Source organism: Eschrichtius robustus, chromosome 2, assembly GCF_028021215.1.
Source record: "Eschrichtius robustus isolate mEscRob2 chromosome 2, mEscRob2.pri, whole genome shotgun sequence".
Classification (NCBI taxonomy): domain Eukaryota; kingdom Metazoa; phylum Chordata; class Mammalia; order Artiodactyla; family Eschrichtiidae; genus Eschrichtius; species Eschrichtius robustus.
Window position 1 is genome coordinate 171,638,794 of NC_090825.1, and position 17,756 is coordinate 171,656,549.

Below are 17,756 nucleotides of genomic sequence, written 5' to 3' on the forward strand. Positions count from 1 at the left end.
CCACAGGCCAGGCAGGAAGGCCAAAAAAAAAAAAAAAAAAAGTCCACTTTTGAAAAAAAAAAAAAAAGCAAGACATGCAAAGAAACAGGAAAGTGTGACCCACCCTGAGGAAAAAAGCAGTCACTAGAAACGTTCTCTCCAGGGGTCCAGATGCTGGACTTCACAGCAGTCAATAAAAATATGTTCAAAGAATTAAAGTGAACAGTGTTTGAAGAATTAAAGGCAAATATGATGACAATGACTCACGAATACAAGCTCTTAATGAAGAGACAAAAACTATAGAATAGAACCCAAAGTAAGTTCTGGACTTGGGAGTTCTCCCTGATCACCTGGGATCCCACAATGCCCTGGGATTCCTGTGTCACGACTCTGACTGCTGTGTGGCACCTGCCTTTTTTTGTTTTTTTTCCAAAATAAATATATTTATTTATTTATGGCTGCTTTAGGTCTTTGTTGCTGCAAGTGGGCTTTCTCTAGTTGCGGCGAGCGGGGGCTACTCTTCGTTGTGGTGCACGGGCTTCTCATTGTAGTGGCTCCTCTTGTTGCGGAGCACGAGCTCTAGGCGCGCAGGCTTCAGTAGTTGTGGCGCGCGGGCTTCAGTAGTTGCAGCACGCGGGCTCAGTAGTTGTGGCTCGCAGGCTCTAGAGCACAGGCTCAGTAGCTGTGGCGCATGGGCTTAGCTGCTCTGCGGCATGTAGGATCTTCCTGGACCAGGGCTCGAACCCGTGTCCCTGGCATTGGCAGGTGGATTCTTTTTTTTTTAAATGTCTTTTTTTTTTTTAACATCTTGATTGGAGTATAATTGCTTTACATTGTTATGTTAGTTTCTGCTGTATAACAAAGTGAATCAGCTATACGTATACATATATCCCCATATCCCCTCCCTCTGGCAGGTGGATTCTTAACCACTGTGCCACCAGGGAAGTCCTGCACCTGCCTGTTTATGTGACTGTCTCCCCGACCCCACCTTAGCTGCAGAGGGGAAGGGACTGAGCTGTTTGCTCCCTGCATGACAGGGCGGGCTTGAACGCATGATGGAGAATGGCAGTGGTAAGGGAGCCAGAGAGCCCAGGCTTGCAGTCAGATGGTGTGAGGCCTGGGCAAGGTGTTTGCCTTTGCTTGGGCTTCAGTGTCCTCCCCTGTGAAATGGGACCCCTGGGATCTGGTGATGGGAGGACAGGGCCCCGGATTACGGTGAGGCCCCACACGGGGCCCCAGGGCCTCACAGCGCTTGGGGTGGCAGCGGACATTCACCACCACCCCAGGAGCCGGGAATGAGTCCACCAGAAGGCAAGACTTTTGTTGTAGGTTTAATTTATTACTGTTGACATCCAGTGACACTGACATACCCCCGCCAGGCCTGCGGACCCCTGGCCCTGGCGAGTCTGACCTGTCCAATAAAATACAGTACGAGGAGTGGACGGCTACACACATGCATCCACAGCTTAAACTACAGTGATTCCAAACTGCGGCCAAAACAGTACTGCCAGGGAAGGAAAAGAAAAACAGGTGTCGCGTGTTCCCCAACTCGTAATTCTTTTTTTTTTTTTTTTTTCTCATTTTAAACAGTTAATGCTGTTACAAACGCTACTGATGCCAGGACAGGGCCAGACACAAACAGTCCTACATCTTCTCTGCTGTATAAATATGGTAGATTTTCGTTTATACAGTTTTATCCCAAGTCTGAAACTACATCTGCTGCTACCCGTTACTGCTAAGGGCTACACCATCTCGGATCTGGAACGAGCGGCTCGGGGTTGAGACTCTGGAATGTCGGGACTCAGTCTTCCTCGCTGCCACTTCCTGAGCGGTCCTGGAGGGGGGACAGGAGGAGAAAGTGTGAGTCAGCCCCGTCCTCAGGAGCACCCCGACTGGCGCCGACCTCGGCTTTAGATGCACTCAACCACCAAGGCAGGCAGCAGAACAGCTTTGCCCTGCAGGGAGCGGGCAGCACTGGCTCCGTGAGGCTGGGTGCGGACTGGCCTTTGCCCTCATCGCCTGCTGCCACGGCCACACCCCGATGTCACCCTGCGTCCACATCGACTCTTCCTCGGGACGTGGGAGGCTTGCTGGGCCCTCCCTGCTCTGTCCCACTGCTGTCTGCCTGTCCCTGTACCCCTGACTTGCAGCTTTATTTTAATTTTTGTGGCCACGCGACACAGCTTGCGGGACCTTAGTTCTCTGACCAGGGATGGAACCCGGGCCCACAGCAGTTACAGCGCCAAGTCTTCACCACTGGACCGACAGGGAATTCCCCTGACCTGTGGCTTTAAAACCACCTTGGCAATTCCTGACCATGTAAAATCTCTGCTCTTCTGTATAAACATTTTAAACAGCTTGGCAAGGGTCACAGAAGCCCTGCTGGATCCAGATGGGCAGATGGGGAGCTTTACCGCCCAGACCCTCCTCTCCAGAAACAAGGGCCACCACTCCCTGTGTTCACAATGTCATTAACGTCCCCATAAGACCATGGATGTCTACGGTCAGATTTATTCTGAGGCACCTGGATTTTTTTTTTTTCCTAATTAATTAATTAATTTATTTTTGGCTGTGTTGGGTCTTCATTGCTGTGCGCGGGCTTTCTCTAGTTGCGGTGAGCAGGGGCTTCTCATCACGGTGGCTTCTCTTGTGGCGGAGCACAGGCGCTAGGCGCGCAGGCTTCAGTAGTTGTGGCTCGCGGGTTCTAGAGCGCAGGCTCAGTAGTTGTGATTCACGGGCTTAGTTGTTCTGAGGCATGTGGGATCTTCCCGGACCACGGCTCGAACCCGTGTCCCCTGCACTGGCAGGCGGATTCTTAACCACTGCGCCACCAGGGAAGTCCCGAGGCACCTGGTTTTGCTGCTATTGCAAATAGCTATACAAGAAAACTAACGAGGGACTTTCCTGGTGGTCCAGTGGTTAGGACTCCTCATTCCCAATGCAGAGGGCCCGGGTTCCATCCCTGGTCGGGGAACTAGATCCCACATGCATGCTGCAACTAAGAGTTCGCATGCTACAACTAAGGAGGCTGCGTGCTGCAACTAAGACCTGGTGCAACCAAATAAATAAAAAAATATTTTAAAAAAGAAAAATAGAAGACTAACAACGACAAAACAGTGCTTGTCAGGCTGTTCTGGGAGCCAGGCCCCGTGTAATCCATTTGACCTCCTTGCTTTGTAGAAGTGGAGACAGGCTCAGAAGTGAAGTGAAATGCCCAGGCCCTACAGCAGGGAAGGGCCTGGCATCCGGGCTGGAGCCAGAGGGCAAAGCTTATTTAAACCCAGCAAATGGGTCTGCTCCTGCCCCCAAGCCCATGAAACTGCCCAGGCTTGATGCTCCTGTAGCTCTTCCCTGGCGTGCGGGGGACTGCAGCCTGTGCCAGGGGGGCCCATCACCGAGGCACCGCTCACAGCCCCGTTCACGGGGTCTGCTCCACAATGTTTTTATGACTGTGGATTATGGGACCTTTGTTTTTTGCTTGCTTTTTCTTAACCCACTACCATTGTTTAGAAATCCTTCTAGACAGGCCGGAACAGAGCCACAAGCAGAGACCTGGGGTGCATGGCGTGTGCCCCATGCAGTGAGGACACCATGGCAGCCCTGGCGGCTGGAGGGCCCTGTGCTGTGGGCATGGGGACCCGCTGGCGGCATCTCCGATCTCACCGCCTCCCGCCCCAACACTGCCGGCCCGAGCTCGGCGGCCCTGGTGTCCTGGGTAGGCAGCTCTGCAGACTGCTGCAGCAGGAACAGGCTGGGATGCCCTGCCTGAAGCCCAGATGCCCCCCAGCTCCAAGAGCACTGCTTCTAGGGACGCGTGGACTTGGACTTGAGTTCCACGCCATATAACGCTGAGCCTCAGTTTCCCCATCTGGGGAGCGGGGCTGTTGGAGCATCCCCCCTCCCACGGGGCCTCGGAACAGGGTCCAGCACCTGGCACGGGGCGGATGTCCAGTGACCCGCCTGCCCCAGGGCTCTGGGGGCTTTACCTCCTCCTGCTCCTCCTCACTGTCGTCGTCGCTCACCACCGGCTTGGCCCTGGACCCGCGGCTCGGCCGCCGCCGGCCGCCCTTGAGCCGGTCCTGGGCCTTCTCCTTCCGGCCAAGCTTGATCTTCACTTTGACCGAGCGAGCTGGGGTGGGGACCAGGAGGAAAGAAGATGTGAGCTCGGGAGAGCATGGCACCTCGGAGCCAGGGGCGTCCGGGAGCCGTGCGGGCTTCGGGTCCTCTCAGGTGGGTGTGACCCCATCCCCGCCTCCCTCCACCCCGAGGATGGGCTGCAGCCCCGCCCCAGTGCGCCCCCCTCCGCCCCCCGCCCGCCCGCACTCACACTCCGACTCCGAGCCTTCCTCCTCGCCCTCCTCTTCCTCCTCACTCTCCTCCCCTTCACTGTCTTCCTCCTTCTCGATTTTCTGCCGCACGCTGGTGAAGACCGACTGTAGGACGATGGAGTCTTCGTAGATCTGGGTGGAAACACACGGGGCTCAGGTGGGGGGCCTGCTGGGGAGCTCCCCGCCCGCTGGGCCCCAGTCCGGGCAGAGGGACAGCTCAGTGATCCTTTCCCAGCCGGTGCCCAAGGGAGCACCGGGTTGATGAAGTGGTCCCAGACAAAAGGTCAGGCATGTTCGTTCAGAAATAACCACACATTCCCCACTCCCTTTGAAGAATTGCACTGAGCGCGTTTTTAAAGGCTCTGAGAGGGTCTGCCATAACATTAGAAACGCGTGCCCCTCGTTGAAGCCAGCATTTCCCCCAAATGTATGACTAGCAGATCTCTTTTCTGAGAGGCACCCATCCCGACACTTAGGGAAACTGCTGGGCTAAGGCTGTGTGTGTACATGAATTTCATCCCAGGATGGGACACAGCACAGGATTCCTTTCAAGAGAGTCCCCGAGTGAATTCAAAACAGATTCCGAGATGTACGCAGACTGTTCCCAGGGTCACCATGGATGGATGGCACCGAGTCTATCTCCTCTTTTTAGTTTGTTTTTATTTTCTGCTATTTTTTCAGTAATATACACACATTGCTTCTGTAATGAGTAAAATAGTCCAAGTTGGAGGGAATCTTTTTTAAAACCAGTCAATCCACGGGCGGGGGCTGAGGGGCGTGTCCCCGGGGCTGGGGGCTGCTCACCAGGGAGCCCTCCAGGTTGAAGGTCTGCGCGTTCTGGCACAGCAGCATCACGTCCTTCTCTAGGTCGTTGAGGCTGCGGTACTTGTGGCTGCGGATGCGCTCCTGCGGGCGGGAGAAGCGGCCTTACCTCTGGGCCCCCTCGCGCCCAGCGTCCCTCTGCCTGACGAGGTCACGGCTGAACCCCCAGGCTCTGTGCAGACTCGGAGGCCCAGCTGTGGGTGCCGGAGGTGGGGCGCCCGTCACATCCTCAGGACCCCAACGGCCAACGCCTGGCTCCCTGCCTGGGGGGGCCCGAGGCCCAGGCTAGGAATCCCCCAAACGCCGACGTGGCATGTCCCTGCGGGGAGAACCCCCGCCCTCCCCGCACACTCGACACGGGGTTACCTTTATCTTCTTGAAGTCCACAGGCTTGCGGATGAGCTCGTAGTACTCGGGCAGCTCCTTGCGGGACGGCAGCTGGATGAACACCTCGCTGAGCTGACGTCCACTACTACTGTAAGGAGGGACACGGCGGCGTCACTCACAGGCCCTGCCCGGCGCCCCCCACCAGGCCACTCCCCCATTGCTTGAGAACAGAGCCGGTGAGAAATTCAAAGCTGACTCAGGAATTATTTCCTGTACCTGTGCTGTCTTGTGAGTTCTGGAACATTCCTGAGGGGCAGCCATGCAGAGAGGCCCCTGATGCATATGAATCGAGGCTCCGAACTCACCCAACTTCCTCCCACCGCCCCCCCACCCCAGCCCTGGAGGAAACAGCATCACGTGCCACAGGCAGCAAAAGCCTTGGCACTTGAAAGAGGGAGAAGAACCCTGATTATTTATTTACGACGCAAAAATCAGTTCGCTCATGTTGGGAGCATCAAGTGCCAGCATCTTCAGAGGCCAGTTTCCCAAGCATACTGTGCACCTCTCACAGGCGGCACTTAAGAGCGGTGAACTTCAGAGAATCTGGCCAAAACCCAAGGGAAGATGTCCCCCGGCAAGATGCTAATGGATGACAAAAGCTGTTTTCTAGTCTTTTCCAATGAGAAAGCGCTTGCTTTGCGCAAGGGAGCAGAGGAAAGACGTGCCGTGAGCGGCCATGAGATGAGGAACCCGAGCACTGGGCCGCCAGGCTGTGCCACGCCTGCGCCCGGCTACGCTGGGGCCAGGAGCTCCGAGGCAACATCCTCCCAGTGCCTGGACGAGGAGGGGGCGAACAGAGAGACATCCACCCGCAGCCTCCCTTCAGCCTCCAGCGTGGCGATGCTGTCTCCTGGCAACGCCAGTTTTAGACCCGCTAAATTAACGCTGCAGCCCACTAACAGGCTTGCACGTGGTGCCAGGGCCACGTGCTCCGTGCTCGCCCGTGGCATCCACACAGGTGGCCTGGCCTCGGGGTGTGCGTGGCCCTTCAGGGAGCTCAGGAAGCGGGACTCTAGCGCCATCATACAGAGGGAAATTTCAGAGCAAAACCCTCTCACAAACCTCTGGGGGAATCACGTCCTTGAGGAATAAGAGGCCCACCTAGCCCAAGAACTGTTCTCTGGTGCAACGTGCTGAGGGCAGAGGGCCTAGAACTGGTCGTGTGTGAGGGAGGGGCAGGGCGCCAGGGTCACGGGGGACTTTTAAAACCGCCCTGACGGTGAAGACCTCTTGAAAAGCCACTGCCGTTAAGACTTTCGTTGCCAAAGTGCTAAGAAGTCATTTTTAACCCTTAGAAGTCCCCTGGAGAGCTCCCCCCCACCCCCGACCAGGGGCTGGCGCGGCCTTCCAGGCTCGCTCACTGGCGCCCCCCTCCTCGGGGCTGCTTGGCCCTCCAGGACGGGCTGCCCGTGACCACTGATGTCGGCGCCCCTCTCCACCTGCTCAGTCACCTCAGAATCACCGAAGCAGCTGCTCCCCCAGGGAACCCCGGCTCCCACCCTCACCTCCGCATAAATGTCATCTTCCCGACACCTCGTAATAACACGGATGACTGAGATGACACATAAAGGCACAAACCTTCAGTGCTTTTGGTCCTGTGAGCCTCCCCGACCTCCAGCACCTGGCCGAGCTTGGCCTCCTCTTGAACTTGAGGTTAAGGGATCCCGCAGGGTGAGCCCCCAGGCCTGGCCTCCCTGCTCACCACTGTCGGTGAGACATGCCTCCTGCCTTGTGAGACCTGCTCTGAAGAAGTTTCTGCCAGGTAGAATTGTTGGAACTCCATCTCTGGCTCTGCTCTGTATCCGGCCGCCTGGCAGTGGTGGGCACGTGAGTGAAGGAGCCTGAGAGAATCCTGAGGCTGTCAGGATTGGCCCTGTGACCCCAATTCAGATACAAAGAAAGGAAGCACCCACCATGGCCCTAATGGCTCCAGCCTAGCCTGTTCACCTGGCTTTTGGCAACACCAGCAAAGGTGGCTGCTGTTACATATGACAGTGACGTTATTTTCCAGCCTCTAGATGTCAGTTCCCACAGCAGGGATTTTCTTCTCCCTCGTTGACTGCCCTGTCCCCATCACATCAGGACATGAGACACAGAGGGGCTCAGAGTGACCAGGGCCTTGCCTGGAGCTCCAATTCCTCCCACAACTAGCCCAGAGGGCATTTCTTACTGAACGAGGTTTGTGACCACGCGGTGGGGGAGGCCTTATCTAGTGTTCTAAGCCCTTCTCCTTGGAGCCCGAAGAGCCCTGGTTGGGACCCTTATTATTTAACCTACCCAGATGGTCTCCTCCCTATGGGAATGTGCCCTCCCCCACACCAACTCAGGGTTCTGGTGGGGCTGCCCGTCACTGAGCCCCCACCTCTCCCCCCAAGACTACGGCGCGACCAAGCACAGCTCCTCAGCCATCTGGTCTCAGTGACTGGTCCAGGCAAGAGCCTGGGACACAGCCAGCCAATAAGAGCCCTTCCCTGGGCCTTTCTACCAGGAGCTGGGGAAGCAGAGGTCTTTTTTCTTGGTGTGTGAGGCCTTGAGGACGGTGCCCAGAGCTGTGTTTCACCACAGGGGTAAGGGGAGAGGTGGCAGGTGGCTCTGGGTCCTGAAAGCTAGACTTCACTAACTCCTCCATGGCCTCCAAGCCAAAGGAACCCCTGTTCTGCTTGCAGGGCTTAGACCTGAGCTCCTGATACATAGAGCCCCAAAGTCTAAATGGACACATCCTTTGATGTGTCCTTGAAACAAAATGATAACATGTGAAGGAGAAACAAAGAATCAGAAGAGACAAAAAGCAAAACAAACAAACCAAACAAAAAAACAGACCCAAACCCCTGAACAGGACAGAACCACGGACTCTCAGAATCTAAGAGGTCATCCGTCGATATCCCATTCGAACAGATGGAGAAACCAGAGAGGTTATGAGAGCTGGCCCAGACACAGAAAATTGGTGGCAGGCAGGACCTGAGCACAGGTCCCCTAGGCTAAGTCAGGGGTCTCTCCCATCTTTTCCCATATACTGTTCTAGTATCTTTTTGTTGTCCCTTTTTTTTGGGGGGGGGGGGCCGCACCGCACGGTTTGCAGGATCTTAGTTCCCCAACCAGGGATCGAACCCAGGCCCTCGGCAGTGAGAGCGTGCAGCCCTAATCACTGGACCGCCAGGGAATTCCCCCCACATACTGTTCTAAATCAAGGGTCAGCAAACTTCGTCTATGAACAGCCAGTATAAACGTTATAGGCTTTGTCAGCCATACCACCTCTGTTACAACTACTCAACTCTGCTGTCGTTGCACCAAAGAGGCCACAGAGAACATGCAGGCCAACGGAGTTTGGCTGTGTTCCTCGTTTATAAGAAACAAAATCTGATTTTCATATAATTTCACATCTTGAAATAGTATTCTTCTTCTGATTCTCTGAAACTCATCTAAAAAAAAAATTCTTAATTCACAGACAAGTGGTGGGCCCTATCTATATTTTTGCTAGTTTGCAAATTTGGTTTGTTGACCCCTGGTATGAATCCTGAAAATAATCCTGAAAGAATGTCTGTATTGGGCATGATAACATACTGCTTGACGCCTTCCATTCCTCACCCTTTGACCAGGGCAGACATTGCAAATGGATCAGAGCACTATCTCTTGAGCTCTGATAGCCTCAGGCAGGCAGAAGCAATCAACTAAAGATGGTACTCAAGACAGATCCTAGTTGCCTCCCCCCCAGTCCCTCAGCCCCCCTCTCCTTCCTAGAGTGCAGTTCAGACCCTCTTCCCGTGACACCTCTTGATAACATCTTCTCACCCTGGGCCTATTTTCTCTTTTGACTCTTTGTCAGTGAACTGAGCCAGCAAGGGTCCTGGATATGAGAAGCTCAGGATTTTAAAAACTGACTTAGCAGCAGAACATTTATCTGAAACAGAATCTCAGATACGTGTATGTACACCATACATGAAATTTGAAAATGATACAGTGAAACACATTAAAGAGGTATTAGTACAGAATTACTTTCCAGGTTCAATCTTTTGACCCATTACAAAGTCAAGGATATCTTGAGAATTAGAAAAGTGAGAAGTCTGGGGCAGATCCACTTACACATATTTACTAAGAGCCTCCACCTGCCAGGCATCCACCCTTAAAAGATCAATGTCAGTGTCAGATTTATGGTTGTGTGGTAGAGAAAAACTCCTGACTCATGCAGGGGTGAAAGGAAATGATATTCACCAAGGAACCTGCCAACAAGGAAGGTCTGTAGGTTGCCTGCCCTGCACTCTTGGCACACTCTTCCAACAAAGAGGGAGCGTGGCGAAGCTCTACTGCAGGGTCCACATGCTGAGGGCTGGACTGGCTGTAGGTCACAAAGCTGATGCTAAGAATCTCATGAGCCAAAATTTCTAATGAACTGATTATTTTACAGGAGCCAATGACACACCTGGGGGCTCATGTTTCTTAATACAGTTCAACGATGAAATCCAAATCTCATTTTAAAGAAAACCTGACCACCCCCGCCCACCCCCGCTAAGCTGAATTTGAAACCACTTAGTTTGAAACCCTCATTCTGGAGAAGAGGGTCACACGGCAAGCAGCAGAAACCAGATCATAATCCAGCCTGGCTCTCGGGGGTGGCATCTACTCCAAGCGTACGTTCCAGCTTCCCCAAGCTGACCTGAACGCCGCGAGGGCCAGTGCTGTGCTCTGCCGTGGCAGCTGCTCAGGGATGTTAGCTGCGGGTGACGAGTACTGTTCACGGCACTGCAAGGATCATTTCTCAGGACCAGGGAGAAGATGAAAATGAGGGGCACAGCAAGCCCAGGAGCTGTGGCCAGGGGTGGGCGGAGCTGGTCATGTGAGTGCAGGGAGGCCCAAGGCCACTCTCTGCAGGGCTGAGTGACCTCGGTCTTGAGGAGCGTGCTTCCTGTTTGGAGCCCCCATGTTACCATCCGCAGCTCTGAGTACCGAGCGGCGCCAAGGCAGAGAGGCCTCAAGCTCCTTCTCAAGTGGCAGGGTCTGCAGGATGGCCACTCTGGGAGCTACGGGTGCTGGGGATCCCTGGACTGCCGGGACCAAGGGGCTGCGGTGTGTCTGGGGGTCGGCGGGTGGGGAAACCGTGCTGCCACCGTCCGGGACCCACAGACCCACTTCCACACCTCGGCGGAGGCCCCCGCAGACACTCTCTCTTCCCTCCTCCGAACTTTTAATCTTAGTTAGATTACATTTTTAATTTAGTTTCTGAGTTTCACCTCAGAAGTTTGACACTTCTCAATCTGCCTTACAATTCTTTTATCTAGCTGTCTCCTGGCTTCATTTTAAATTTTACCTGTGTTTTGGTAATTTCTCATTTATTTGACTTTGGACCTTTTTATTCATCCTTTCCCCCTCCTTGTTTTTTTCCCCCCGATTGTTTGGAATTTTCCATTTTACACCTCCTGCCTTACCTGTTTATCCTATTCTACTGATATTTTCACGAATGTTCCTCTACTGCTTCCTGAGTACAGAAGCAGCACATGCCTGCTAAAATGCACTGAGCACTTCACAGGGTCTCACAGGGGACTCCGAGGTGGGCAGAGGGACGGGAGGGGCCAGGCTGCCACCTGCTCACCCAAATCTACTTGTTTCCGGAGTCCAGGTATCTATCTGTACCTCTCCTATTTTAAGCTTTTATATAATTCTAGTTTTAAGACACTTAAAACTAGAACCCTGTTTTTTGTTGTTGTTGTTTTGGTGTGCTCTGTCTCTACCATGGCGATTACCAGCAGGGAGTGAAGCCGGTGGGGTGGGGGGGGATGGAATCTGCCTGACTAACTGGGCAGGTGGGGTTTCTTCCCGCAAATTCTGTGGCAGGCTCAGAACCTCAGCACAGCTCAGTAAGGCCACCTGGGCTAATCCTCTCGTGGCTCTGAGCCCCACTCGGCTAGCAGCCCAGCCTGTGCCCACGCTCAGGCGGGCCCGGGGATTAATGATGGGGATCAGCACTGTTCTCAAGACATCTCACCTCGGCGCCTCTCACGCCAGGCTCTGGACTCGGAGCTGAGCAGACAGCGCTGACCCCACAGGCGGAGGGCCGCCTCTTGCCCTGCAGTGCCCATTCCAAGCTTGGGCTCCCGATGAAGGGCCAGTGCACCCTTCCAAAGGCCGAGGCAGGAGAAGCCTGAGGCCTCCCTGCCCCCTCAGGAAAGGGCTCCCAGACCCGCCCACCCTCCACCCTCTCCCTTCTCCCCAGAGGCCTGTTCTGACGGGCCCGGAGCCAACTGGGGTGTCCTCTCCTAGAGAATGTTTCTGCCTGACAACCCGCCCTGGAGCCTGTTACACTGCCCCAGATTTTCTTGCAAATCAAAGCACAACCTTTCAACTGAAGAGCCATCTGCTTTTTGATTCTAATCAAGGTGATGCAGGGCTCCTGCAAGGGCAGAGGGCAAGTGCTGACAGGGTTTGGGCAGTGGCCACCAGGCCTGGGTGAAGCTGCCACCGTGGATGTGGTGGGGCCCTTCGTCACCCACAGTGGATCTGGTGTTGATCCCAGATCTCTGTGACACTCAAACCCTATGGTCCTTACAGGGCTGCTGCCTCCTGGTAAGAGGACAGGAGAAGGGGACCCAGAGGGCCCACCCAGTGGGGCTCAGCCCTGGGAGGCTTAGCCTGGGCGGCCTGTACACATCACCAACTTTCTGAACCATCTGGAAATAACTTATGAGTATCTCCTAAAAAGAAGGATGTTCTCTTCCACGACCCCGGCTCGATGATCAAATTCAGGAAGCTTGGTGCCGATCCGCCTCCACTGTCCAACGCACAGTCTTTACAGCAGTGACAACTCTGCCCTGTAGCAGTTAACGGTCAAGCTCTACACATCAGCCAGCGGGGCACACAAGGGGCTCTGTGGGGTCCTCTGGAGCCTGTCCCCTGAGGTGGCGCCTTCCAGCAGATGCAATTCTCTGAAGCCATCCGAAAGGCGCCACGGGATGCGCCCTGGAGCACACACCTGCTGACTGGCACTTGGAGACGGTGCCTAAATGCCTCGGCCACCAGCTGCTGACTCCCTCCGAAGGACCAGGGGAGAAGACACCCACCGGCAGCACACGCAGCTCCGCGACAAATCCCAACCTGACCCTGCAGCCTAACTTATTGGTGTGCTTAGATATTTTAAAGTGAAAATCCCTACTTCCAGCTTAATTCCTTAATTCTGGTTTCACTTCTGGCTGTTAACCCAAGGGTTCCTCCGTGCAGTTTTGGGATTTCCGACCACCAAGGAGAAGGCACCCTGCGAGGCCCTGAGTGCGGGATTGGCCTCCGGGCCCCTGCATGCGCAGTCCCCTGGCCTGTGATGCTCCTTCCCTCCTCTTCCCCGGCGGGCCCCTGCTTTTCCTCAGGCTCTGCTTATGTGGCACTCCTCCCGGCGGCCACGCTGGACCCCAAGGTTGCCTGTGCCAGCCCTCAGTTGCGTAAAACTGCAGACTCTTCCAGCGTTTTCCCACCGTGACCCCACGGGAGGACACGTATTTTCACCGCCACCCAGCAGAGGGTCGCAGCTGCGAAGGCTGGAGACCTCACAACTCCACGGAGGGCCGCTCACAGGGTGCACTGGGGCCTCGGGAGGGGTGGGCCTGGCAGCCCTGAATCTGAACACAAGTGAAAGACGCAAAAGCTTCCAAATCAGGACATTACCTGCGTGCAGATCAGGATGTACATGCAAAGGTTCTATCAAACACGACGGCACTGGTATTTTAACACAACTGGGGCGGGGCGTGGCGGGGGCGGGTAGGGATCTTGAAATCAACACTCAGTAGCAACATTTGGAGTGGTGCAAATTGGGGGCAGGGCGGCCCTGCTCAGACTCAGCAGCAGAGGCATGGCCGAGCCGCTTCTCTCTGGAGTCACTGCTTCGAGGTGCAACCCCACTCCCACCACGGTCACTGGGGGCAGGAACAGCAGCGCCACGGCCCCTGCTCAGCAAGGCAGGCTCCCCGCTCTGAATCCAAACGCTGGCGATGTCCTGTAATCATTCTGTGGTGTCCAGGAAGACCCAAGCTGTAACAGTAAGTTCTCTCCTCAGGATCCACATTTAACTCAAGTACAGAGTTTAGCTAACCATAGGGTTCTAAGCAAGCAAATGGGATTTTTAAATCCAAAGTTTCATTTTCTCTTCTGGAAAGGAGCAATCGGAAGTCTGAGACAAGAAAGTGCGCGTCAAGCTACCTCTGGTTTTGTTCCACTCCTGTTCTCCTTGGTGTGGCGTGGTGGCCAGTCCCTCAGAACCTTCCAGGTACGTGACAGCTGTGTCATAAAGAATTTAACCTGGCCCAAAGAAAGGTCTGGCCTTTGCCCTTGGCTCCTGGGAGGCCATGTCTCTGCCCTTGAATGTCCTGCCTGGTGGGGTGCCTTTGTTTAGCTGGGGGCCCTTGGCACAGTCTAAGTGTGATTCCAGGCAGGGGCGTCGGGTCAAGCGGCATCGGTTCAACCACAGAGGGACTGGAGACTGGGCAGCCACGTGGGAGGTCGGCCGGGTGTACTGACCAAGTTCCAATAAAAACCCTCGACACCAAGGCTTCCCAGGCTGGCAATGCTCTGTGCGCATCTTCTCGTAACGCTGCCAGGAAAGTCACTGTGGCCGGCGATTCCACGGGGAGGACACTGCTCCCTGCGCCTCTCCCCTCGGCTGGTTTTAATCTGTGTCCTTTCGCTGTAATAAACCATAACTGTGAGTACACCAGCTTTCAGAGAGTTCTGAGCGTCCTTCTGGGGAAGTTATCGAGCCTGAGGGTGGTCTTGGGGACCCTGAACTCTGCAGTTGTTGTCAGAAGACAGGGTGGTCTATAGACCGTGCCTAACCCTACAGCTGCATGAACCGTATTGTAGTTTTCCCCATGGTTTCAAATTCTTATGTTTTGATAAGAACGTCAAAAATGTCCATTAAGTAGGTCAAGTTTGTACCCAAACATCATCTCTGAAAGCATTTGCCATGAAGTAACATTTCAACCAGGATGATGTGACTATCTTCCTGAGTTTATGTGTCTTGCTTGATCTCTTCCTGTGTGGCCACCAGCAAACCAGCGAGTGGAAGGCCCTGCTCCAATTGAGAACCAAACGTTTCTCAAAGCCAGCGTGTGGGGGGCTTCCTGGAATGGTCATATTCTCCGTCCCACTCGTAACTCCTTTGCAGTTTCTCCCCAGTCTGACGGCGAACTCCCTGTCCAGTGGGGCCATTGTTCCAGGAGGACGTGAGGTTTAAACATAAGCCATGCTTCAAGCCCTCCACGGAGGCACCACCACGTGGGTCTGACAGACCTGGGAGCTCAGCTCTGTGACTGCAGTGTCAGGGCTCTCATCAGGCGGGATCTCAGAATCCCTACCATGATCTTGGTGTCCTGCCACAGGCCAGTCTTGACAAGATGCCCCTGAACCCTAAGAGCTAGTTTTAATTTACTGCCCGATTTATCACCCAACCTTGCATGGGCTTGAGAGAACAGCTGTTTGCAGCAGCCAGGGGAGCCAGCTTCTCTTCTGTCACATGACCTTCACCTAAGCACAGCGCCTTTTCTCTGAGTCATAGGATGACTAAGAAAGTGGACTGACACTTGACATATTTTTTTTTAGTTTGAAAATATCCAAGGCCTTATTGAGTGCAGGATGCCGATTTCAAGTGTCTACTATTTTTAAACTGAGGTGTAACCTACTACAGGAAAGTGCGCACATCTTATCTTAGGTGTACACCCTGGTGAAGGTTTTCATGTGCAGACCAAGACCCCAACGTCCCAGAAGGCTCCCTGGTGTCCCGTCCCTGTCAATTCCGACTTGAGGCAACCACTGATCCATGCTCATCACCGTCGATCAGCTTAACTTCCTGTAACTGGAAGCGTACAATAGGTACTTTTCTGTGTCTGGCTTGTCTCACTCAACAAAGTGTCAGTAAGATTCTTCCAGCGAGTGGTAGTTTGTCTGTTCTCGTGGCCGTTAGAATTCTGTTCTTCGATGAGGCCGCTGTGGACGTGTTCTCCTGTGGGTGGACACTGGGCTGTTTCCTTTAGGGGAGTCGCGATCAAAGCTGCTGTGGAGGCACCTGTACATGTCTTCTGGTGGATGCATGCACTCAGGCCTAGGACTGGAGTGGCTTGGTCAGAAGCTTTATCTGTGTGTCGAGCTGCAGAAGCCACTGCCCAGAGCCACACGCTCCCATGAGCAGGGTGTGAGGTCCTACTGCTCCACGTCCTTGGTGGTGGAACTAAAAGGAGTTTTAGCCCTTCTGGTGTGTGTGAGGAGGCACCTCACTCTCATTTTATTGTGCATTTCCTTCTCGTAATGACGTCGATGTGGTGATCCCGAGCACCTTTTCACATGTTGATTGGTCACTGGGGTATCTTCTTCTGGGAGGTGTCGTTCATGCCTTTTGCCCATTTTAAAATTGAATTTTCTTTTCCTAGTCTGTGGCAATTTTCACCGTCTTCATGAGGGTGTCCTTTGATGAACAAATGTTCTTAATTTTAGTGAAGTCTAACTTGTGAGTCTTTTATGGCTAGTGGCGTTTCTGTCCTACTGAAGAAGTCTTTGCCTCCTTCAAGGACATGAAGATTTTTTCCCATGTTGTACCTTTCACATTTATGGGTTTTTTAAAAAAGATTTTTTGAAATATAGTTGATTTACATCATGTTTATGTCTGTAATCCATTTCAAATTAATATATGTGTATGGCGTGAGGAGGGGTCAATACTCATCTTCTCCGTATGGATATCCCAGTGATCAGCATGACTTTTTGAAAAGTCCATCCTTCCCCACTGACCTTCAAGGGTCTTCTTCATTTTGACAATGTTAAGGTTCCCTTGCAAGAATACTATTAGGAAGAAAACGTCAGGGTCTATTATTTTCATTGGATTTTTGCACATTCCATATTATAAATAATTGTTGGTCTACTTTTTTCTTTGTGGAATCTGCTTCAAAGGTGAAGTTTGCAAATGAGTTCAATATTTTGTTCTCAGTACTGACACAAGGAACTTCCCTGGTGGCGCAATGGTTAAGAATCCGCCTGCCAATGCAGGGGACATGGGTTTGAGCCCTGGTCGGGGAAGATCCCACATGCCGCGGAGCGACTAAGCCCATGTGCCACAACTACTGAGCCTGTGCTCTAGAGCCCGCGAGCCACAACTACGGAAGCCCGCGTGCATCAATGAAGACCCAGTGCAGCCAAAAATAAAATTAATTTAAAAAAACCCCAATATACACTTAAAAAAACCCCAAAACACAATGACACAAAACGCAATATTTTTAGGCCCAGCAGTTGAACTTAAATATGCCTCTTTTCCACTTCATCATTTGTTTCTCTTCCAATAATAAAGGATTCTTTTTAAAGAGCAATTTGTATCCTTTCTTGGGGTACTATAACCATCACCACCCCCTGAAATCACAGGCTTGGTAACAGTTTCTCCAAATGATACACCATGGGCTCATGCCTTGACACTATTCCCTCAGACAGATTAAAATTCTCCCCTACTTTGCTTGTGACTGACTGCAAAGCATTACTATGAATTCAAGTTGTAAAACCCTCCCGTCACGGGGACAGCCTCATCGACCTGCATGTAGCAGAAAGTGGAACAGACACTGGGGGCGGGGCGGAAGGATGCCCCTGGCTGCCCTGTGCAGCTCCACGCAACCCACCCTGCGCTGGCAGGACGGGCACAAGTCTCCTAGGAGGGCCGCGGGAGAGCCATTATTTTCTTCTTCTTACTTAAGCAGTACTCATGATCCACGAACGGATCTACAAAGCGGAAAGCATGCATTGTCTTGTGGTTGGCATGTCTGTGAGGGCAGGGGCCCCCGTGCCTAGCAGGGAGCCTGGTCTATGTCTTCTCCACAAGCGGCTGACCTGTGATGGGCCAGGGAGACCACAGCCGGGGCGGGGCGGGGCGGGGGACTGTCTACAGAAGGAAAGCCACTGGCTCTCTGCTCCAGCCACAGGCGCCTCCTCACCACGGCCCACCAGCCACGTGATCGGCCTCCATCACAGCACAGACCCCCTTCTCCCACACTCACCCTGCCACTGGCCTCGAACCCACCGGCCACCTCCTGGACCACTTGTCCCCAGACCTGCCCTCCTCAGGGCTCCTCTTGAACGTCACCTCCCCTGCCCTCTCACCACGGCTGACGCTGCCTGTCTCCCCTCTTCCAGGATGTTAATGTCACGTCCCACGAGGACAGAGGCTCCGAGACAGAGACTCGACCTGAGTTTGTGGAGCGACTGCCCGGGCAGCGGCCTCGCCGGCCCCTCCCAGCG

The 17,756-nt window shown here is 53.7% G+C and overlaps 1 protein-coding gene across 7 annotated transcripts in view; it reads right to left on the reverse strand.

Moving 5' to 3' along the window:
• Positions 1-1,297: 1,297 nt before the first annotated feature.
• The window catches only part of SMARCA4 (SWI/SNF related BAF chromatin remodeling complex subunit ATPase 4), a 148,117-nt gene continuing 131,658 nt past the window's right edge, over positions 1,298-17,756 (reverse strand). For 5 of the 7 annotated variants that reach the window (XM_068536968.1, XM_068536959.1, XM_068536966.1 and 2 more), the window contains 5 exons: positions 5,496-5,604; positions 5,112-5,213; positions 4,307-4,439; positions 3,966-4,108; positions 1,298-1,813 (listed from right to left, as the gene is read on the reverse strand). In XM_068536968.1, coding sequence (XP_068393069.1) covers positions 1,781-1,813; positions 3,966-4,108; positions 4,307-4,439; positions 5,112-5,213; positions 5,496-5,604 — 520 coding nt within the window. In that variant the 3' untranslated portion in view covers positions 1,298-1,780. The remainder of the gene's footprint in view (positions 1,814-3,965; positions 4,109-4,306; positions 4,440-5,111; positions 5,214-5,495; positions 5,605-17,756) is intronic. The other 2 variants (XM_068536967.1, XM_068536963.1) reach the window with 1 other exon arrangement.